The sequence below is a fragment of the Sinocyclocheilus grahami genome, unplaced genomic scaffold (genome assembly GCF_001515645.1).
Source record: "Sinocyclocheilus grahami isolate Dianchi unplaced genomic scaffold, SAMN03320097.WGS_v1.1 scaffold163.1, whole genome shotgun sequence".
In the NCBI taxonomy this organism is placed as follows: Eukaryota; Metazoa; Chordata; class Actinopteri; order Cypriniformes; family Cyprinidae; genus Sinocyclocheilus; species Sinocyclocheilus grahami.
Genome location: NW_015505342.1, coordinates 741,536 through 764,306, shown reverse-complemented (window position 1 = coordinate 764,306; position 22,771 = coordinate 741,536). Strand labels below are relative to the sequence as shown.

General features: G+C 43.3%; 1 protein-coding gene across 2 annotated transcripts in view; it reads left to right on the top strand.

The window, feature by feature from the left end:
* bcor (BCL6 corepressor) overlaps positions 1–22,771 on the top strand; it is a 47,709-nt gene that overhangs the window by 16,506 nt on the left and 8,432 nt on the right. The window contains exons 4-11 of one of the 2 annotated variants that reach the window (XM_016282623.1): positions 647–703; positions 1,106–1,313; positions 3,186–3,473; positions 5,540–5,929; positions 8,593–8,897; positions 11,349–11,627; positions 21,316–21,482; positions 22,403–22,548. In XM_016282623.1, the coding sequence (XP_016138109.1) occupies positions 647–703; positions 1,106–1,313; positions 3,186–3,473; positions 5,540–5,929; positions 8,593–8,897; positions 11,349–11,627; positions 21,316–21,482; positions 22,403–22,548 (1,840 nt within the window). The remainder of the gene's footprint in view (positions 1–646; positions 704–1,105; positions 1,314–3,185; positions 3,474–5,539; positions 5,930–8,592; positions 8,898–11,348; positions 11,628–21,315; positions 21,483–22,402; positions 22,549–22,771) is intronic. The other variant, XM_016282624.1, reaches the window with a different exon arrangement.

The window sequence follows — 22,771 nt, the reverse complement described above, 5'->3', positions numbered from 1 at the left end:
ATAATGCTGCAGGCAACTGTTAACCTGCAGGTGAGCCCTGGAGACCGGTGTGTGCGTGTGTGTGGGGCATACCCAAACAAAATCGCACACCCTTTCCTACAGGCTTCCATCTTGCACTCTGTTCCTCTCTTTACACATGCACACAAACACATGCCCACCCCTAGGCCCCCACTAGCCGTGTGTGGTGGCAGCCCTCCCAGCTTAAGTGAAATCCGGCCCATTCTTTCCTGATAGGGAAGATTAGAGTTCTTACCAGCAGCAGCGAGCAGAGCGCTCGCCGACTGGCAGAGTCATTAGCGCGCACACACATAGTCGCACAGCGGAGGGAGAGCAAGGGAGAGAAGGCAATGCCCTAATTTCAGATAGCCCACACAATTTGGAAAGTCCTTTTAAATAAGCCCAGTAATAATACTACGCACTAATACTACTAATACAGTAATAATACTACGCATTTCCATAAATCTTACATTGAAGTTTGCATCATTTGAACAGTAGCTTTCAAAGCTTTGACATTATCAGCTATGTAATTAATTCCCCCATATTTTTGTGTATAAGGGTGAGGTAATGTTTGTTGATGTGTTAAATTTGTGTAAATATTCAATTCAAATCATTGAAAAAGATATTGAGCCCCATTCTGATTGCTTAGATGGAAGGATTATCACAAGAGGACAGTAATTTAAGTCAACCAGCTGCGTTTTGGGAGGTCAGTTCATTTTATTTTTAAATTACTAATCAGTTGAAATGAGTAACACTTGGTTTTGCGCCCACAGGCGGTTGTGAAGTTAGACTTTTTCCCCCTTCCTTTTCCCCTTTTCTGAGGGGCCCTGAAAATTGCATGGTCAAATATGAGTAAAATGAATCCCCTAATTTCACCTAAATCAGTTTTTGTTATGTTATTGATATGCATTTGCTGCATTTACTCTAATGTGCTTTAGCTCCTGTTCAACTCTGATTGCAGATTAATTTTATGCAAGTTTTATTCTGTTTTTCCCCTCTATTTTTGTTGTACTGGAGCACACAAGAGACAGGCTTTACAGCTGGTGCTCGTAACACTGGATCTGGTTTCACGATTGTGCTGTGTGTGTGTGTGTGTGTGTATGTGTAGCGTGCGATGATGCATTTCTCGGAGCTGGAACTGAAGGAAAAGGAGGGGTGTGTGTCGTCTGCAGTGCCCGGACAGGGAAGAGAGCGGGAGAGAGAGAGGGAGTTGGCAGAGAGCCAGCGCGGAGCGGGAGACTGGGAACGAAGCCAGCCAAGCTCCAGGCCCTCCGCAGCCCTTTCGGCCCTCTCCGATCCCATCGAGCAGCACAACGGTAAGATGCGCGCACACACACACACTCAAGTGCAATCCCTATCGCTCCCTTTTATTTTCTTTCTCTTTTCTGGCTAAGTTTGTTTCAAACTGTCTGTCTTTCTTGAAATGTCTGTTGTATGCGCTCTCTCTAACTTTCGTCTTGCTTGCTGGCTGCCTTTTTTCATGCATTTCACTCATCCGCTCTCCCTTTGTCCGATCTCCTGCGATCTTCTGTAACCATCCCAGATTCACAGGCGCTTGCTCGTTCTTCACCCCCCCCCAACCCCCACACATTTCCTCCCCTTGTCTCTAGGGACGGTCCCTGTGCTGTGGCGCTCCATGCAACAGCGTTAAACCAGCGGAAACAACGTGGTAAACATGGCTTCCGCCACCGCCACCCTCAAACAGGAAGCACTCACATAAACACGCACATGCTCTGACTTTCCCTCTCTCTTTTCCTCTCTCTCTCTCTCTCTCTCTCTCACTCGCTCTCTCTCTCTCTCTCTCTGCTGTTTTGGCTCTTGTTTTTTCCACTTGAGCTTTGGTAATGGCCTAATGCCATCAGATTTCCAAATCAACACTTTGCTGCTATGTGACCTCGCTCTCCCTGGTGGCTTTCACAGAGGCGAGGCGTTTCCTGTGCATGTGGGTCAGAATGTGTGTGTGTGTGTGTGTGCGTGTGAACGCTCGCATGTGTGTCAGCCAGCCACACGGACAATTAACAGAACTCTGGATTACATAAACAGAGTGTGCTCGGCAGAGCGGCAGTTCCTGTGAAGCTTTGAGGGTGAAAATGCTACAAAAAACCTTCTGTAGTTTTGATCAGAGCTTTGATTTTATCTCCTCTGTCGAAAAGCATTCTATTCAACAATCAATATAGTTCAATTGATTTAAGAAACAAAATTGATTATTTGACTTTGTGCGTCCTTTCTGGATGTTTCATGTCCTTCATTCCTCTCTTGATTTTTATGCCCCGTCTGTCCTTCAACATCTCTCTCTCGCTCTCTGGAATGGCCACATTAACTCTCTCCGGGTGACGCGAATGATGTTACCATGGTGATCTGTTTTGGTGCAGAGTTGCTATGGTGCACACATTGCCATGAATTATGGGATGCATGTGGTGTTAGTCACATGCTTTGTGCGTGTCTGTGTGAGCCCGGGGCAGAGTGGGCTGCATTCTTACCCAGTCCAGTATAAAGGTAGTTCTGTTCTGCATCGAGAGCGCGTTAAGTCATTTTGTATGTATGATTATGCACTATTTAACAATTATTGTGGAATGTGTATTTTTGTAAATCTGATAGATTTGGTTTGGGCTAGCGGCATAATTTGTGTGTGCATGTTTTTAGGACATGTATGTGACACTATATATGGTGGGAGTGTTTGTGTGTGTGTGAAAGAGAGAAGCGGGCGGTATGGAGTGTGAGCCCCTTGCGTCTGTCTTTGATCTGCGCTGCTGCTCTTAGCTGCCGGGAGACATCTCAAGGAGCGCTTTTCACTGCCACACACAGAATGGGAGCAGGAGAGGGGGAGGAGAGCGGGAAGGTAGAGAGGAGGGGGGGGAGAGGAGACTTGAGCTGGGTTGCCGCTTGCGCTCTTGGCACGGATATTTCGGGCTAATTTAAGCTTACAGGGAGAGCGAGCAAGTGCGTCCCTGTTTGCTGTCTAGCTCCCCGTGTGTGATGGGTGTGGTGTAGTTAGCACAAACACGCAAGTGTCCAGGGTGGGGGGGACTGGGTTGTTTTTCTGTAGTCTTTTCCTTTCTATCTCTCTGTATGTGGCCTCTACTCTTGGCCTCTTGTCGCGCTTCTTTTGAACTTGAAAAAGGTCTTTATTTGCAAGCTGGTGACGCAATGGATCTGACTAACGCATTTGTGTTTGTGTGGCTATGCAGGTGCGATACCAACATTTGCAAACAACAGAGTTCCCGTGCTTCAGCGGTGCGGCCCACCAGCTGATGTCCCGCAGTCCCGCCAAGCAGAGGAGAAGAGAGTGAGGGATGTGAAAGGAGAGGAGGAGGGGTCTGTTGGCACGGCGACGGGCAGGAAACGTGCATTGGGTTTGGAACAGAGCCAAGGCCACCCTGATTGCACGCACACCGCAGAAGAGAGAGATGGAGAGAGACGGACGAGAGGAGAAGACGATAATGGCATCACGGCGAAGAGAGCGAGACTGATTTCAGGTAGACATCTGGGCTGTCTGTCTCTCCAATGTCCTTCAATGTCTGTACTCTTTTTCCATCTTTTCATCCCGTTCTTTCCACAACCTTTGCTAACAGCAATTAGTGGATGGTCTGCTCTGTCTTTCAGCTTATTGCTGACTAGTGGTCGACCGATATTGTTTTTCTTGACTGCCGATGCCGATATCTTGGAAAGCAGGGTGGCCGATATAAAGCCGATATAATTTTATGTATTTTAATTAATATTTAAGAAATTTGAAATTATTTGAAAATTTATAAAAAAAATAAATGTTACATTTTACAATAAAAACATACTTATACTTTAGATGACAAAGTATTTTCACATATAAATAAATATTTTATAAAAATATAATTAAAAAGGAAGTAAACACTGTAACCAACAGGGCACTCAGTATTCTGAAAGTTTGTGTGCATTAATCATATTTTTTTAAATAAAGTAACACTCATTTTACATACAGCACACAGTGAAAAGGACATGAATATGACAGTGGGAAAATGCATAAAGCGCCGCATAATTTAAAATCACGAGTTTAAAGTTTGTCGATCACGCATCTCCAGTGAAGCTGAACTCTCCTCCTGTCAGCATTCAATTCGCACAGACCGATCGTCACACAGAGAACACACGATCATGCAGGATACACATACACACTTAACAAGATCTCACAACTGGATCTGACTAAGTTTGCAAGGTTTTTGAAATTGGATGATTATTAGACATCCAAAGATTTGTTTAAATGATATAAATGCGTATTTGCTGAATGCTGACGGCAAACAAGAAAGTATTATAATGTTTGCCTTTCTATTACTAATAATATAAAAGCAGTCGTTATAAGACTTTTTGTTAACCGTTAACCGGTTAACCGTTCTTTGTGATTATTAGACAGACTTCTATCCATATTTAGACAGAACTGTTAACGACAACAGCGAACAAGAGGGAGAATGTGAGCACTGTGTGCCCAGGCGCCCATTCTCAGCGCCGTCAAAATTAAAGTCCGTTGCGCTGTCAAAATAAAAGCATCGAATGCATCGGCCAAACAGGAAAACTTATCGGCCGATGCCAATAAAAAAATGTAAAAAAAGAGCCAAATATCGGCCGATATATCGGCCATAGCGATATATCAGTCGACCACTATCGCTGACCTCCTGTCTCACTATCTGACACGTCTCACTCTCTCAAGGTCCAGCTGCTCTTTTCCCTTTTCCTCTGCCTGCTCCGGCCTTGATCCTTTTGCTGGCCTTTTCGATTCATCTTGATTTGTGTTTATTGCTGTCACATGGTCCAAATAAACACAACTGCCGGGTGTTCTCTGCCCTACTCTCTCTTTGTGCTCAGTCTAAAGGGCGTTTTCAGGCATCAAAACAACCTTTGTATAAACACGCATCGCTTAAACGTGTCCCAGAAAGCTTGTTTTTGTCAGCAAAATGTGGGTGTCTGTTCAGCTCTGTACTTTCATTTAAAAGCTATCAAACTTGTGCGTGTTTGTTTTCTAGAAGGAAACTACTCTGTTAACAATTAGAAAACAATTCCTGCTCTAAGTGTGTAACCCTTTGTTTATACTTTGCATTGGCACAAGTGGACATCGCTAAATTCAGCTGTAAATGGGTTGCAATGGATTCTGGGGATGCATTGTGATCGGATGAACAACTTCTGGTGGTCAGGGAGAGCATTGGCTACAGAGCATTTGTAATGTACAGCCTAATGCATCCTAAATGTGTCAGTCAAGCAACAGCAAATTATTCATATAACCACATACTTATTATGCCAGAAGGAAATAAAAAAAATCTGGGAAAGGTCATACATTTGCAAGACTTACTGGGACATTGTTGGGATGCTATATCCAGTTTCTTCCAAACAAATGTGGATACAGTTTAGTATGCAATATAAGTAGTCACAAAATCAGAACCTCCCCTTTTGCAAATCACATTTGAGATGCATAGTAAATCCAGATGCATGCAGCAATTCGTCCCAGCTGACCACTTAAGATCGGATCATCCAAGGTGAATGTTAATACAAGGTAGAAACCTATTGCTTCTATCTCTCTCTACAGACGTGTGGTCGCAGCCCTCCGAGCAGGAGGTGAAGAATCTGAAGGTGTGTATCGAGTTGACAGGTCTTCGCCTCAGTAAACCCCGCCACCTCCATAATCTTCAGGAACTGTGGGACAGACAGGGGCTGCTCAACCATGACAGGCCGCAATTCGGAGCTCCCAACATGGGTTTGTCTCCCACATCCAAATCCTCTCTTCCACCAATCCAAACCACCAGGAGGGAAAAGCTTGACCTTTGCCCCCCAGAGGTCCCGAGACTCACCCATGGTGTCCCTGCTGTGGATCGAAAGGTCAAAGCAAATGGATTTGAAGAAAAGGGGGTGAAGAGGAAAGCAGAAGTGGAGAAAGGCTGGACTAAGGATCAGCTGGAATACGCAAAGTCCGACACAGGTACGTCTTCCCATTAAGTCTCATTTAAATGCAGGGTTTTAAGTGGAGAGCAGAGCATTCTGGGTAGAACAGAGAAGCCTGTCTGTGAACATCTTTAGAGGACGGTTGTGTCAACAGGACCCTGGACTAAAGATGGCAAGGGACAATAGTGTAAATTATCCTGTTATCCTGTTTTATTTGCGTGACTAAACAGTTTCCTCATTTAGCTGTTTAGTCACAAATCATTAAGGTAAAGAGTGCTGATTCAGAGAGTGCTGTTTCTCAAGTCCCTATATACCCTATGCACCACAACCTACATACTACGCCCTACAGACGGCTTACATACTATATCTTATGCCCTATACCCTACATATGCCCAACATGCGTACCTACCTCCTTCATATTGCACTCTACACAATACAGTCTATTTAGTATCTACGCCCTATATACTACAATCTATGCTCAGCACACTACCTTTTACACCCTATTCCCAATCCCTACAAACAATTCCCTTCACCCTTCTCCTCACATCCAACATAGTTTACAGCCTATGACCTATACCTTACATATGCCCTTCATAATACAGGCTACTTCCACATACATACTACAATCTGTACCCTTGAAACTACATACTATGGCCTACATACCTCTCACATCCGACATTTATGGCTTACACACTACACTTTACATGGTATACACTACACCCTACTTAAGTAATGCTCCTTATATACTACAGTCTATACCTTACACATGTATACTACATCCTACATACTATAACTTTCTACACTATACAAGCTACCTTTCACACTACATACTATATTCTATATACTACACCCTACATAGTACACCTGGTGTCCTTCAAATTGCAGGCTTGTAAATAGTGCTCTAAGCTAAGAATATGTCTCATTTAGTTATGCAGGTCAGAGAAGGACCCAGAAGGAGAGAACTGAGCGGGGAGACACAAGCAGAAGTGTGAAGAAATGAGACACGGAGAAAGGGAACAAACGGCTTTTAGAAAACAGAGGGAAAGGGTGGAAAAGAAGGCGTGAAAGAGATGAAAAGCGGCTACAGAGTGCTAAGGGGAGAACTGAGGTGAAAGACGAGAGCGAGGCAGTAGGGAGAGGCAGATTAGAGGAAAGCAGAGCACGTCGCCCTGTGTCTGTGGCTTTGGGATAGCAATAATGATTCTTGTTGATTGACAAGCCGCACTCACACGTGTTCACACACACACTCTCAGACGCTCGCTTCGCTTCTTTGTTGGTATAAAAGCATCGCCGAGAAAGCGCATGCCGCAGAGTAATGAGCCATGAGATTCCACAACTGTGCAAATAACAACGTGTGTGTGTATGTGTGTGAGGCTGCCCGTCAGTATCTTGGCTGCTGGATATTGTGCTGGCGTTCTGTCAGGAGGATTAGAGAGCAGCAAGAAGAGAGACGAGACTCTTTATCTCGCTCTATCCCTCACTCCGTGCGTGCGAGTAATATGTCCTAATACATATGCATTTACTCAAGCTGAGAGATGGTTTGCTAGTTAATGCATTATTTTGTGTGCGCGTGTGCCCAGTTACGTGCTAATGGGAGGCTAATATCCCCCAGATGTCCCTGTCAAAATCCGTCTCCCACTGCACACACACATACTCGCTCTCTTCAGCCAAGGGAATTCGTATGCACACACAGGCTAATTTGTGTTCTCTATGATGAGGTGTGAGAGACGAGACATGTCAGTGATGCGCGACTCTCCGCTGTATGCCCCAGGATGTGTGTGTGCATTTTTAGCACGCTGCTTTTGTTCTGTTGATTTTTAAAGGCATTAAGGTCTTTGCTCCCCTTTTGCTAATTGAGTGATTCACTTAGGTTACAGAGCACGCACACTTGTGCGTGTATGTGTGTGTGTGGGGTAGGTGCGGTGAATCCGGTCTCAAGGGTTCTCGGGGTAGGACTTTAATTAGCCTGTTGAAGGAGAGGAGCGCTTTACGCAGGCTGGAACAGTTTGCCCATGAGGATGGGGTCTTGTGCGCAAACGCAAACGCACACACACCAAACATGAACAGTTGCACAGTTGGTGGTCTGCACATTGAAAGTTCTCTAAGGTGCCTTTGTTTCTGGCCGATCTATTAGATCCACCAGTTTCATCTCCACCAAACTAAATCATTGCAGAGACCACTGATGTGTGGTGGATCGGATTTTGTGGTGAGAATATGATTTGCAAATTTACTGCTTGTGTAGACTTGTGCATGTTTGTGAATATTTGTAGTAGTGGTCAACCAATAATGTTTTTTTTCAGTTTTGTTTTTCATCTAGATAGTAGGATGGGTGAAATGTATGCAATATTTTGTGGTTGCAAACTTGTACATTTCGTATACTAATTATTTTTCTTCTTTTACATAAAACGTAAAAAATTTTTACAAAAAAAAAAGTGTACCAAAAATTAAACCAAATTTGACAAAACGGCACAAACAAAAACGTTCAACTTTTCTGAATTCAGCTGAATTTTTCTGTTTGTTATTCCACTATAACATTCTCAGCTCATTTTAACGCATTTTACTGCATTTTTACATTTTGCAAAATTACATCTGATAATCAGATTTTCCACCACAATCATGGCAGAAATAAAAAAAAAATTTTTAATTCAGCATGAACATAATATTATCTAACTGCTTTAATCGCTCTCTCTTTCTCTCTAGCTGTTCCTGTTCTCTTTGACGGCTTTTGTGGCGATTCTGTACAAAAGTTCTCCTCCTCGATTCCATCTCATCTCTCGGACAAACGGCAGCGATTAAAGGAGCACCGCAAGTTACTGGGATCCTCCTCACCCTTTCCGGACCTAGATGGCACCTTCCCATCTCGTTTGCGCCGGTACGGTGACCCTGAAAAGCCAAAGGGCAAGCGGCAGTGCAAGACCAAGCACCTCGGCCAACAGGAGCGCAGGATGCTGTTGCAGATGACCAATGAGGAGTGTCCTGAACTCAGCCCCGCCCACCAACACAAGGTAAGAGCAGCGGCACATGTCTGTGTGGTGCCAGAAGTTCGAGGTGCTCGTTTATCTGCACAAGAACGTCCTTTTTTTTCTGCGCGCACGTGACTAACGGTCCTCTTTGCTTTGGCTCACAACCCAAGCGTTCTCCCTGGGCTCAGCGAGGAACCGTTTAAAAACGTGTCTCCAATCACAACAATGTTAATCATCCCAATTAGGGAAGCACTGCAGCTCTCTGGGACGGCTCAACGGACGCGGGAGGGGGTCATAGCGCGTGTGTTTAGATTGCAGTTGCTTTGACCTCTTCTCGTGCTGAAAGGCAGACTCCCAGTGGAGAGACGCAACCGAGGGGGAGGGGAGAAGTGAAGGCCGGGTCAGAATTCTGGTCTCTTTCTCTCTCCGTCAAGGAAAATTATTCCCCAGTGAACCCGCTGTGCATTCTTTAAATAACACTGCCTGCGTTCTCCCCGTTGCGATCTCACACGCAGATGTAGCGCACACACACACACACAGCCTGCGTTCTGCAGCTGAACACAGAACACATACAGCGTAAACACAGCGTTTACAGCAGACAAACACACTCCTATGAAAATATTATGTAGGTGTTTACACAATACAGTGTGTGCAGGTTTACATGGTTGGCAAAGTGAACTACTTTCTCCGAAACCTGCCTTTGGAGACATACGGGACGTCCTCAATTGGGAAAAAATTACTCCTAAAAGTTTGTGTCTGGTGGTTTGCTGGAATTTGTATATTTATCTTTTACCATTTTATGTTTTATCTTTTTACTCGGGGGGGAAAAAAAAACTAAATATTTGGAAAATTATGATGATGATGATGATTATAAATATAATATACATATTCCTCCTAATTCTTTCTATTATTAATATAAATATTATTAATATTAATATTTATTATTATTGTTAATATTAAATACATGTAATAAAAATAATGAACATTTTTTGTTTTTTCTTTTTTACCGGGGGGGGAAAAAAAAAACTAAATATTTGGAAAATTATGATGATGATGATGATTATAAATATAATATACATATTCCTCCTAATTCTTTCTATTATTAATATAAATATTATTAATATTAATATTTATTATTATTGTTAATATTAAATACATGTAATAAAAATAATGAAGCTAACAGTAGTAATAATTATTATATAAATGTCGTTGTTGTTACTATTAAATAATTTGATAAAATAATTAAATAACAAATTAATAACGATAATACTAATTGTTGTTGTTATCATATACATATTTCTTCGAATTATTTTTCTTATTATATAATAATAATATTATAAATATAAAATAAATATATACATATTTATTTTATTATTATATACATATTTATTTTAAAATTGCATTTTAAAAACGTTTATTCTTATATACATATTATTATTATTATTATTATAAATGTAAATATATTTATTTTGGAATAATAATTTAATATTATCAGTACTATTAAATTTGATAAAATAATGAAAATGTATTATTATTATTATAAATATATTGTACTTGTTTTCTCTGCGCTGTTACGCACCAGGCAGAGCGGTGTATGTGCGTGTGCTCTGTCTGTGTGTTTACTCTGACAGCTGCTGCGCTGTGGATCTCCTCTAGGGTGGGTGGAGTTCCCCCCCGAACACCCCCCTTCCCGACCTTCAGTCTGCTCGCATGACCTCGCGGCCTACACACACACACACACACACACACGGCTCCCATCCGCCTGCCCTACTGCACTCTACAGATAGAGAACTTGCACACGGAAGGCGGGAGAGATAAAGCGAGTGGGAGAGAGCCAAAGTCTTCCATTGTTTCCTGTTTAACTTTCCCTGCCGGGGAACACGCTCGCTGACAGATCGGTGTCTGCAGCTTTCCATCCAGCTCACAAGCAAGCACACAGCCTAGAGCCAAAAAAAGTTGCACTCAATGTGGGAAGATGCATGTTTTTAACAGAAATGTTTATGGGACGATTGTACTGGTGTAAATAGTCCCTGTTTGTTTCGCCATGTTTAACTGCAGGCCAAAAATAACCTTGCTGACCATGCAGGGTGTGTGTGTGTGTGAGGAACCATTGTTGACGGTCACACTTTTGTTCTTGGTTTATGGTGGGAAACAGCCTTTCCTGCACTGCTGTTCGGCTACATTTTCCACGGCTGCAAAAAAAGTTATGTAGGGACAGCTCACATTTTCATATTCAAATTTTTCAAATTTCAAATTTCAGTCTCTCGCTGATTACACCGCAGTGCCGACTATGAACTTGTTGCTGTGATTAATTAGCGCTCCATCCTGCCTGTCTCTTGGCACCAAGCGAGTGTAGCTCTTTCACTCTTTCGTCCGCTTTATCTTTGTAAAGAATGTCTGCCTTTCCCTGTTTGTGCCGCCACGTACTATGACTATGAAATCTGTGTAAAATCTGAGGCCTTGTAAAGTAATTCAATTTTATTTCCCTGTCAGGTGGTGAAACGTTCTGCCCAGAAGCAGCCATCATCTCTTTCCGATTACGAGTCTTCTCTGGTCAAACCTCGTGCCCCTTCTCCTGCCTACCAACCCGCGGCACCCCCGACCCCTCCAAGCGCCAATCCGGACATACCGGTACCTCCATTTGCCCCCGCACCTCCAGTGTCAGCGGAGCCGCCAGTCAGCAGGCCCATGCCGCCTGAAGCACGCCGACTCATTGTCAACAAGAACGCAGGCGAGACTCTACTGCAGCGAGCTGCGCGGCTGGGATATGAGGTGTGTGTGCGCGACTGTCTCTCTCTCCGGCTGCCCTCTCCTGCTCTCTTCGCATCTCATTATTTCTGCGTGAGACTGAGTCTGACATGCGAGAGCCCCTGACAGGCACAGAGCGATCGCTTGGCATGCGCATACACACACACACAGTTTTTTTTCCCTCCCTCTTGCGATGCAGCCTCTCGCTCGCACATACACATACGCGCCGTCTCATCTCTTTCTCCTCTCGGCTTTTGCACTCCCACTCAAAAGCTTTCTCGCTCACATTCATTCCCGTGCTTTCACAGGCACGCTGTTTCTCGAGCTTTTCCGTCTCGCCCTTGCTCTTTCTCTCCTTTGAACTGGAAAACCTTAACCCTTTGCACTCTGTCTCTGATCTTGTAGTCGGTCTTTTCTGAGTTTAACACAAATGTCGGTAGAGTGTTTGCCGTTTTTGTAATACTGCAGCATTTTTAAAGACAACCTGAAATTGCATTTGCAGCGCATTTATCTTTCACAGTATGGCATGTTTTACAAACAAAACGGAATATCTATAGTAAATATTGCTGCATTTACCTATTAAAATTTGATTGGATCATTCGGTTAACTAAATTTTGTAAAGGAGTGCAGCAACGTTCTAGCAATGCTCTAGCACTCTATTATGCTTGCAACAAATTTTGCACCCTATTTTCTGCATAACATGCTATTACATTTTTGTTTAAGTTTATAAAAACAAACATTATTTTTAGAAAAACATGAACTGATGAATTATGGATAAGACTAGCGACTTTTATTTATTAAAATTCAGATTTCATGTTAATAATATGTCTACAGTGTTCAGCATTTTTGTAATGCAACAGAACTTGCACTGATCTCGTTGTTTAGTAGATTCCTTTTTGTTCTGGAATTCGACTATATTCCACAGTTCTGGAATACGGTGGTTCCGCAGGTTCTGGAATGGTGCGGCGTTCCGTGTCCAATTTGTGTAGATTAATGGGGAGCTGGATTAGTTCCGGCAGTGCGTCTGAAAGGACTGGCACGGAGGACAGGAAATGAGCGATTACAGCTGCGAGCGCATGATTTCTCTCCTTCTCCTTCCCCAGCCTTAGGTCCCCACCGTGACACGAGTCCCCATGAATCGGTGTGTAGTAGTCCCCAAGTCCCCACCAGGATATATAAACCAGTACACACACACACACACACACATTTGTAGTTCCCTTCCCCCAACGTCTCTTGTTCACTTGTTTGCGTTTCTTTACCTCCCTTTAGCTTTCAAGCCAAGAGTTTTACAGCAACACACACTCTTTCATTACATTCCACCGGCGCTGACCTCTCGCTTGCATTACGATGCTGCTTATTTACACTTGTGTTTGGTTGTTGCCTCCCTCTTTTATGACTCAGACAAAACTGGCCTTTGTGTGCTGATTGAAACCTATCGTTATGTGTGTGCGTGAAAGAGCCCTATCCATCTCTTCCTCACACACTCTCTCTCTCTGTCTGATTCTGCTGCGGTTGCTAGACTCTGTCGGTAATTTTGCTCTCAGGCAGAATGGCTCTTTGCCATTAAGGTCCAATCAGCGATCTGACAAGTGCGCGCCGTAATCTCCACTTTAATTAATCATTCGGCTGAAGGTGCTAAACACGCGCTGTTTTAAGCCATTAGCCGCCTGTTCCGCACACCTCCCGATCTCTCGTCCCCCAAACTAACGCCCGCCATTAACGGCCCACGGAAATGGAGGGTGGGTTTTCCTTCATTTCTAACCACAAAAAAAGGCTGACGGTTCTCGCAGAAAAAAGAAGAATTTTACGAATAGCTACATTTTTCATTTATAGCAAATATTTAGGAATAGCTGAAGTGTTTAGAAATAGCTGCCCTGTGTGTAGGAATGGCTTAACTGTTTTAAAATAGCTAAATTTATTGCTAAAAATAGGTAAACTGCTCTTTCCCAATAGATTAACTGTGAATACCTAAACTATTTTTTACTAATAGCTAAGCTGTTTTACGGTAAGCCGAACTGTATTTTAATAACAACCCTTGGGTTTTTAAAATTTTTTTTTACTAATAGCTAAACAGCTTTTCCCCCGCAATATTGCATGATTTATCAATGAAACTGAATATTTATAATAAATATTGCTGCATTTACCCATCAAAATTTGATTGGGTTACTCTGTTAATTGGATTCTGTGAAGGAGTGCCGCAATGCTTTAGCAACGTTCTAGGAATGTTCTAGCAACGTTATAGCACTCTACGGTTCAGGTTTTCTCCACGTCTTTTTTAGAAGCAAAGAATGCTATTATTATTTCGCTTAAGTTTATTAGTAGAATAATGTGCATTGATGAATTATTGGTAATAAGACTAGCGACTTTTATTATTTATTAAAATACCAATTTCATATTGTCTTTAAATATCGTAGAATATCTCTCCGGTGTTCAGTATTTTTGTAATGCAACAAAACCTGCACTGATCTCATTGTTTAGTAGATTCCGTGCTGTTCTGGAATTTGACAGTATTCCACAGTTCTAGAATACGGTGGTTCTGCAGGTTCTGGAATGGCGCGGTGTTCCGTGCCCAATTTGGGCAGATTAATGGGGAGCTGGATTAGTTCCGGCAGTGAGTCTGAAAGGACTGGCACGGAGAACAGGAAATGAGCGATTACTGCTGCGAGCGCATGATTTCTCTCCTTCCCCAGCCCCCCCTTCTCTCTCGCTCCGCAGCGGTGCCTTGAATTCCACTGAAAGGGAAAGTTTCTTATTGCATTTTATGGAGCATTTTTTAGCATTGATGCAGTGGTGCTGTTCCAGAATAGAGCACGCTTTTGTGGCGTCGGAATCAAGCTAGTTTTACGCTTAGATTTCCCCCCCATCTGCTATTTTCCCTTTTTCTCTCATTCTGCCTATAACGTGCATCCACATGTGTCTGTGGGTTTGTTTTCTTGCAGCTAGGGATGGCACGTTGTTCCACTGTGCTCCATCGCTTGCTGTATTTGTGTATTTTGTACGTTTTGTGCTTGAAGTGGCCAGGCGGTTCCATCACCACCGCATGCTTTGGAATACCTAAACTATTTTTTACTAATAGCTAAGCTGTTTTACGGTAAGCCGAACTGTATTTTAATAACAACCCTTGGGTTTTTAAAATTTTTTTTTACTAATAGCTAAACAGCTTTTCCCCTAATGAGCTTTTCCCCAGATCGCAGAGAGCTACAGTGTTCCTCTAGCGGCGGATTTTCTCGAACGCTTGTCTAGAGCGCGTGCTCTCGTTACCGCTGAGTCTCAGGGCTTTGTGATTTTCCCCGCTGGCGCTCGGGGTCTAATTCTGCTCTAATGGCTTTATAAATGCGCTTGGTGACATCGGTTTAAGGCGGCTGTTCTCGCGGGGCTGTGCGTGCGCCACATATACGGTGGGGGAGCGGCAGAGCGCGCAGCGGAGGGCACTCGGCGCCTATCCGTGCGGTGTGTGTGTGTGTGTGTGTGTGTAGAGGAAGCGAGATAAAATGTAATCCTTCCCACCCTGTATTCCTCATTTCTCTCTCTCGCTCGTTCTCCTCACCTTCTACCCCCTCACGTCGGGCCTTAGCAGGTGGGGACAGACCTTCCGTCTCGCGTGTGTTTTTTCTGTCAGTCCACATCGGCTTGTTTTTCTAGTCTTCGTTCGTTCCGTCCCCCTCCTTTTCTCTCCCGCGCTCCTGCCTCAGACAGGAAGCCGCTCTCTCGGTGTGTGTGTGTGTGTGTGTGTGTGTGTGTTAAGCCACGAGCAGCTCCGCGGCGCTGCCAGAGCTCGGAAATATGACATGACTGCGCGGCCGAACCTTTCAACACAGACCGCGGCAGCTGCTCCGTTTGTGTGTGTGTGTGTCTCAGCGCTAGAGAACGAGAGTTCACACACTTAAACGTGGCACTCCATCTCGGTCCCAGCGCAACTGCAGTAAACATGCAAACGGCACGTAGTTTTGCGCGCGCTCTCGTTTCCATTTTCTCATGGGCTCGCACCTTCAAAACAACCCGTTCTTGGCTTGATGAAACCCCCGGGCGCCTTCGAGCTGTTCTCTGTGTGCGTGTGCGATTGAGTCATTTTGGCTTGCATTGCAGGCATTAACCGAGCGCAAGTGGAAAAACCTGCGTGTTTTCCACAGTTGACGGTATGAGCGTGTCCGCTGGTCAGTCCCCACCAGGATATATAAACCAGTACACACACACACACACACACATTTGTAGTTCCCTTCCCCCAACGTCTCTTGTTCACTTGTTTGCGTTTCTTTACCTCCCTTTAGCTTTCAAGCCAAGAGTTTTACAGCAACACACACTCTTTCATTACATTCCACCGGCGCTGACCTCTCGCTTGCATTACGATGCTGCTTATTTACACTTGTGTTTGGTTGTTGCCTCCCTCTTTTATGACTCAGACAAAACTGGCCTTTGTGTGCTGATTGAAACCTATCGTTATGTGTGTGCGTGAAAGAGCCCTATCCATCTCTTCCTCACACACTCTCTCTCTCTGTCTGATTCTGCTGCGGTTGCTAGACTCTGTCGGTAATTTTGCTCTCAGGCAGAATGGCTCTTTGCCATTAAGGTCCAATCAGCGATCTGACAAGTGCGCGCCGTAATCTCCACTTTAATTAATCATTCGGCTGAAGGTGCTAAACACGCGCTGTTTTAAGCCATTAGCCGCCTGTTCCGCACACCTCCCGATCTCTCGTCCCCCAAACTAACGCCCGCCATTAACGGCCCACGGAAATGGAGGGTGGGTTTTCCTTCATTTCTAACCACAAAAAAAGGCTGACGGTTCTCGCAGAAAAAAGAAGAATTTTACGAATAGCTACATTTTTCATTTATAGCAAATATTTAGGAATAGCTGAAGTGTTTAGAAATAGCTGCCCTGTGTGTAGGAATGGCTTAACTGTTTTATTGAGTCATTTTGGCTTGCATTGCAGGCATTAACCGAGCGCAAGTGGAAAAACCTGCGTGTTTTCCACAGTTGACGGTATGAGCGTGTCCGCTGGTCAGGCTGTCCGTTCAAGGCCGCGTACTAAGGATTCCTTGCAAGCGAATCTTTTGATCTAGATTGCGACCGCAGAACAGTCTGTGACCTGAAATAACCCTGTTGCATGCATTGTTTTTAATCTGATCTAAATTCCCTCTCAGATTATTTGCAGTGTGCATATTTTAGGAAGGGAAAAAAGATGGTTGAGACATAAGGGTCAATAAATGACAACAGAGCTTTAATAGGCATAGTTCACTCCCATAAAAAGTCAATAGAGTTGTCAATGTCGTACTGGACCCTTATTGACTGGTCAAAAACAGAAAGGTACTTTTGTGGAACACAAAACTCATGAAGGTTTGGAAATACATAAGGGTCAATAAATGATGACAATTTTAATTTGGGGTGAACTATCCCTTTAAAAGCAATAGTGTTCACATGTGAATGTTTGCAATTTAGTATCCAGCAGAAGGTGTGTGTGTATATACAGAGGGTCAGTGAGGTGTGTGTGTGTCGCACTCTGTTTTGTCACTGTCTGCCAAGCCTGCAAATAGCAGGATACAGACCTTCAACTCTTAGAGCATATCTCGCAGTCTCTGCCACAGATGCCTCCTGACCGCCCAAAGTCATTCATTAAATGACTGATGCATATTGCACATGAAACTGGAAAGTATTTCCTTGATTTGGCAAGTGCAGAACTGATTGGCTGACTTCATACAACTTCCGGTACAAAGGGAAGTTTTGGGGGGGTTTTTTCAGATACTTGATTAATACAAAGATTACTTTTTGTGGAAGAGCTAACCAATGGATTTGCCAAAGCTGTTTGACAGATATTCAGAATTTTAGATTAATCACACTTTATCTTAGATTAAGATAAACCCGCCCCTAAATTACATGTAAAAACAAACTGTGGTTTGCAACTGTCGTTTAGTCAAAGGTCTGGCTGAGCGAGACGCATCACGTTCAGTACGTCCTGGCCAGCTGTCAGTGAAATTCCTGATCCGTTAATGATGCACTTATTCTGTGGAGGCCACCTCAACCCTTTTCCAGTGTTAACGAAGTCGCCAACGAAGACGACAATGAAAAATATTTGTTAACGAACATTTTTTCTGTGACTAAGATGAGACGTTGACCAGCTAAAACTAATATCGGATTATAAAATCTATGACGAAATTTATGCCGCGTCTTCGTGCCTCATAAGCTTAATTGATTTGGTCTAAAGAGAGAATAATTAATGTCTATTTTTGTTTGAAGACTACATATAAAATAGCTACCAAAATAAATGTTGGTAACTGCAGTTTGACTAAAAGTAATGACTAAAAGTTGACAAAAATTAAATGACTATTCGTCGACTAAAACTATGAAAGACTCAAATGACTAAAATGTGACTAAGACTATTAAGCATTTTTGTCTCAAGATAAAGACTTAAGACTAAATAAAAAATGCCTGTCAAAATGAACATTGCCCTTTTCCCACTGTTATCACAACTCCCACTCCAGCCATGGCTCTCTCAATTAAAACCACGCTGAGGGAATTTCGGCGCTCCCTCTCTCCCCTCCACATTATCCTGCTCTTTCTTTCTTGTGTCATTTTTTTTGTCTGTTTCTATCCCTAGCCGCTCACTTTCCGATGCAACGTGATGTCTGCTCAGTCTGAAGGCTGTTTTTTCCTGAGTTGCATATAAAATTAGAACATTCGTCAGCACTGTGCGCAGCCAGAGGATCATTAAGCAACCGCTACACATTAGGCAAAAAAAAAATCCACACAAATTTGCTTAAATTCTATAGCAGTTTTTGAACTATCTCAGAGTTTAAAAAGCTTTAGAATTAATATCAGAATTAACTAATAGAGGTCTTATAATGTTGGATCTAAAGAATTCCAGAACTGTTATTGGCTTTCTTGGAATTCTGTGACTCTTAATAAACTGCTGGAGAATTCCAGAACTCTTCATTAACAGTTTTTAAAACGCTGGAACTCTTTATAAACCCCATTCTGGAATGGTCCATTGGAATTAAAACTTCTAAAATTCTTTACAAACTGCATCTATTATAGAACTTTTTGAACTACTTCAGAATTCTATGACTCAACTGCATGTGAACTCTAGCACTATTTATCAGCTGTCTTAGAGTTCTGTGACTTTATGAAGAGTTTCAGAATTCCACAAACATTGAGCAACTGCCTGCGAATTCTAGAACTCATCGTTAGCTGTCTTAGAATTCGGGAATTCTTATAAACACCCATTCTGGAAAGGTTTCTCAGCTACCTTTGAATTTGAACATTTGTCATACACTGCATCAAATTCTAGCCCCTTATCAACTACATTGGACTTTCAGAATTGATTGGAAACTGGTTTAGAGCTCCAGAATTGTCTTTAAACCACCTCAGTATTCTGTAAGTGCATCTGAATTCTAGAACATTTTATTAGTGGTCTTACAGTTCCGGAACCCTCTTTAAATTGTCTTAGAATTCCAGAAGTCGTAATTAAGTTTTTTTTCTTGAACCCTTGAAATTCTAGACTTGAGTTTGAACTTGAATCACAGGTTTTAAAGGGGGCTGCCAGCATCAGAATTTGACTCCAGACTAGCAGTGACCCAGACTGGTTTCAGTTCAGGTCTGCCTTGTAAAGCTTCCCCTTCTTTTCCTGTCTGAGTGTCTCTCTCCCTAAGCCAGCTGTAGTTCTTGCTCTTTTATTTCTTTACGATGTGGGTTGGGATGACTAGGCTTTGAGGTTGTGGTAAAATGGTTGCATGTCGGGTTCGGTCTTGAGCCAGCCTGCGTCTTGTTTTGTGAGATTGCTGTTGTGAAGGGGTTAAGTGTCTTGAATGAAGCATTGATTGCAGTTGTTAGCTGGGAGTCGTTTTAGCAAGGGACAGCGGGGGAGGAAACGCTACAGCAAAGAGCATTTCTGAGGAGAAAATCACGACAAATCTTTTTCTCGCTAGGCTGTGTAACACTGCTTTATTGTCTGTTTAATGTAACACTTAGCTCTCCTGCCTGCAAACATCCCTACTGAGGAACTCCCTGAGGCAGGAGAGAGAGAGACCTCACTGGAAAGGGAATGAGGCGATGGAAACATAAACGGAAATAGAGAAATTCTCCCTTGAACTGCGGGTCGCTTTTGGTAATAAAGCGTGGTAGGTGTGTGTGTGTATGTTTTACCTTCCATGTGTTTTGGTCCACCTCTCCAGGCCGACGGGAGCGAACATCCGCACTGGAGCAAGAGTTTCCCGCTTGGGCTCGTTAACGGCTCGGCGCCCCTGCTAACGGCTTGGGGTTTTTTTCAGTCGTGCCAGCGGCATGCCGTATCCTGGATACGGAGCCGGCGGGAAGCGCGAGGCAGAGCTGCTGGCAGCAGCGTGGGGCAGGTCGTACCACTGTGTGACTCCGTCGAGGGAGGGGTTGAATGCGCTCTCAGAGACACTGCCAGGGTTGAAGTGCGAGTGCTACGCCTCCTGAATCCTAATGCCCTCATTCGTCTGAGCACCGAGCGGACACCGGCCCTCCCCTCTCCAGCCCATCTGTGTGTGCGCGCTTGTTTTTGTTGCCGCCGTGCACGAAGAATCGGCTTGCGGTGATGGATGTGGGAGTTCCTTTGAACCCAAGCTTGCAGAAGAACTCTCCAATTAATTCTGCGAGGGCTCTCTGTAATTCCGGCCTCTTCCAGACATTGTTCATAATCAGTGTACTCGAATGGTAGAAAGTGCGAATGGGGGTGATACACATTGATAGCTTTCTATGTGTATCAACTGCTATTATGCCAAATCTCAGTAAAGCGATGCTATTATTTTTCTAAGCGATCAGACTTACAATTTTTGCCTGATGGACGATAAAATTGGCAGAATTGAATGATGTTCTCAAATCATAGAATTCTATGTTCTTTTGAATTGTTCCAGCACAGAACACTCTAGGAACCACATGGCAACGTGCCAACAATCATTCAGAATGTTGCTATGGGGTTGCTAGTGTGTTCTGAGCGGTCGTTGGCATGTTGCTGTGTGGTTGCTAGGGTATTCTGAGTGGTTGTTAGAACAGCCTTGCAATCACATAGCAATATGATAATGCTCAGAACTCTAACAACCACATAGCAACATTCTAAGCGATTTCTGGCATGTTGATGTGTTGTTGCTAGGGTGTTCTGAGTGGTTGTTTACATGTTCCTTTGTGGTTGCTAGGGTGTTCTGAGCGGTTGTTGCATTTGTGGTTGCTAGGGTGTTCTGGGCTGAAACCAATCAAAATAACCTAGAATTTTATGATTTAAAATCCTTCTTCAAGCAACCACATTGAAACATTCTAATGACCACTCCGAACACCCTAGCAACCGCATAGGAACATTCTTAGCATTTTGTTGGGTTCTCCAAAATATCTTAGAGGTGTGAAAATATGGAAAACTTGTGTCCAACACAATCATCATGGCAGCTGGTTTTGCACGGGCAAACATCGCTCACATTTCCCCCACCTTTCAAGTCGCTCCTACATTGCTGCTGCTTGTAGCCTCACACACACAGTGCTGTCTCAGGCGTCTCGTATAGAAAGTGAACAGCAGGCTTGGGGCAGGATTCGTCTGTAAAGCCCCTGATACCTCACACATCAATAATCAGCTCTGGGCGGAACTGTCTGTCCGCTCTCTGCCCGTCTCTCTCTCTTTCTCTGCGCTCTTTAATGGTGTTTAATGAATTTCATTCCTCGCTGCACCATAGTAACCGCTCGTCTTCTGTCTCTCTCTCTCGCTTGCTGTAGGAGGTAGTTTTGTACTGTCTGGAGAATAAAGTGTGTGACGTGAATCATCGGGATAATGCGGGTTACTGTGCACTCCACGAGGCCTGTTCCCGCGGCTGGCTCTCCATCGTACAGCACTTACTGGAGCACGGGGCTGACATCAACTGCAGTGCGCAGGACGGCACCAGGTAAACACACGTGCATTCATGATATCACCTAAATGGCAAAGCCTTACATGCAGGACTAATTTCTGTGACTTCCTGTGCTTTCATCATACTGTGTTTGAGAGTATGTGCGTGCCACTGAGGCGCAGATAATTACATGTGCGCACACGTGCTGACGCACGCACACTCAATGTCAGTAATTATATGTTTGGTAATAATGGCTTTACAACAACAGAAGAGGCCGAGAATCTTAGCTCGGATAATTACTGCAAGAAGAGCAGATTAGGCGTGTGAGATCCCGGTCTTCGCTATACACTTAAAAATCCAATTTCGTTTAGCGTTCCGATTCCTGTCGGAAAGATGAATGATGGTGACAGGTTTTAATGACTGTTTTATTGGGCAATGCCAGCAGATAAAATTAAGGTAATTATGGACAAGTGACGTAATTGAACTGTTTAACTTAAGCAAAAAGAAAATCTCGCAATTGCCAAAGAAAGTGAAATTTAAAAAAATGAAGATTTTGGTATTTAAAACCATCGGCAGGTGGATGCTAAAAAAGACTGATGAATAAAAATGTATCCAGTTTACTCTCTTAAAATTTCCTGGTCTTATTGTGAACCATTTGTCAGTGCACATTATTCTAAAGATTTATTCATTTATTTAAGATGAAGAATATCTATAATAATAATAATGTTTGTTTATTTTTTTATTATTGTTGTATATTTGTCATATTTTTAGTAAAAATGTACTACCTTCTCCAATGTTAGGAGAAGGTAGGTTGTTGCATTGTGAAAGTCAGAGGAGAACTTAATATAAAATAAGTAATACTTTTCATGATCTAATCAAAATTTGATGGATAAAATAAATATAAATGGTATTATAAATGTTGTTTTTACTTATTTATTTTTTTTGCGAAGTAAATGTTCTGGTCTCTCTTCCAACAGGCCTCTCCATGATGCTGTGGAAAACGATCATCTTGACGTGGTCCGACTGTTGCTGTCATACGGCGCCGATCCAACTTTAGCTACCTACTCAGGCCGCAGTTTGCTGAAGATGACCCACAGTGACATAATGGAGTGTTTTCTGTCTGGTAAGAGAGCCCTGTACCTCTCTTCCACCTCTATTCCCAGAATTTCCCTCCTGTAGCAGCCGAAGGTTTGGCTCCGCTTGGCTATCTGGTTACTAAGCAACAGCTGGAGCGGAGGAGAAGCCTTTAGCACCGGCAAATCAGCTTTCCCTGAAAGGAGATTATGTGTGCATGTTCGTCCGTGTGCGTGTCTTTATTTGGTCTTGTGCGGCGTGTCTGTTTTGAA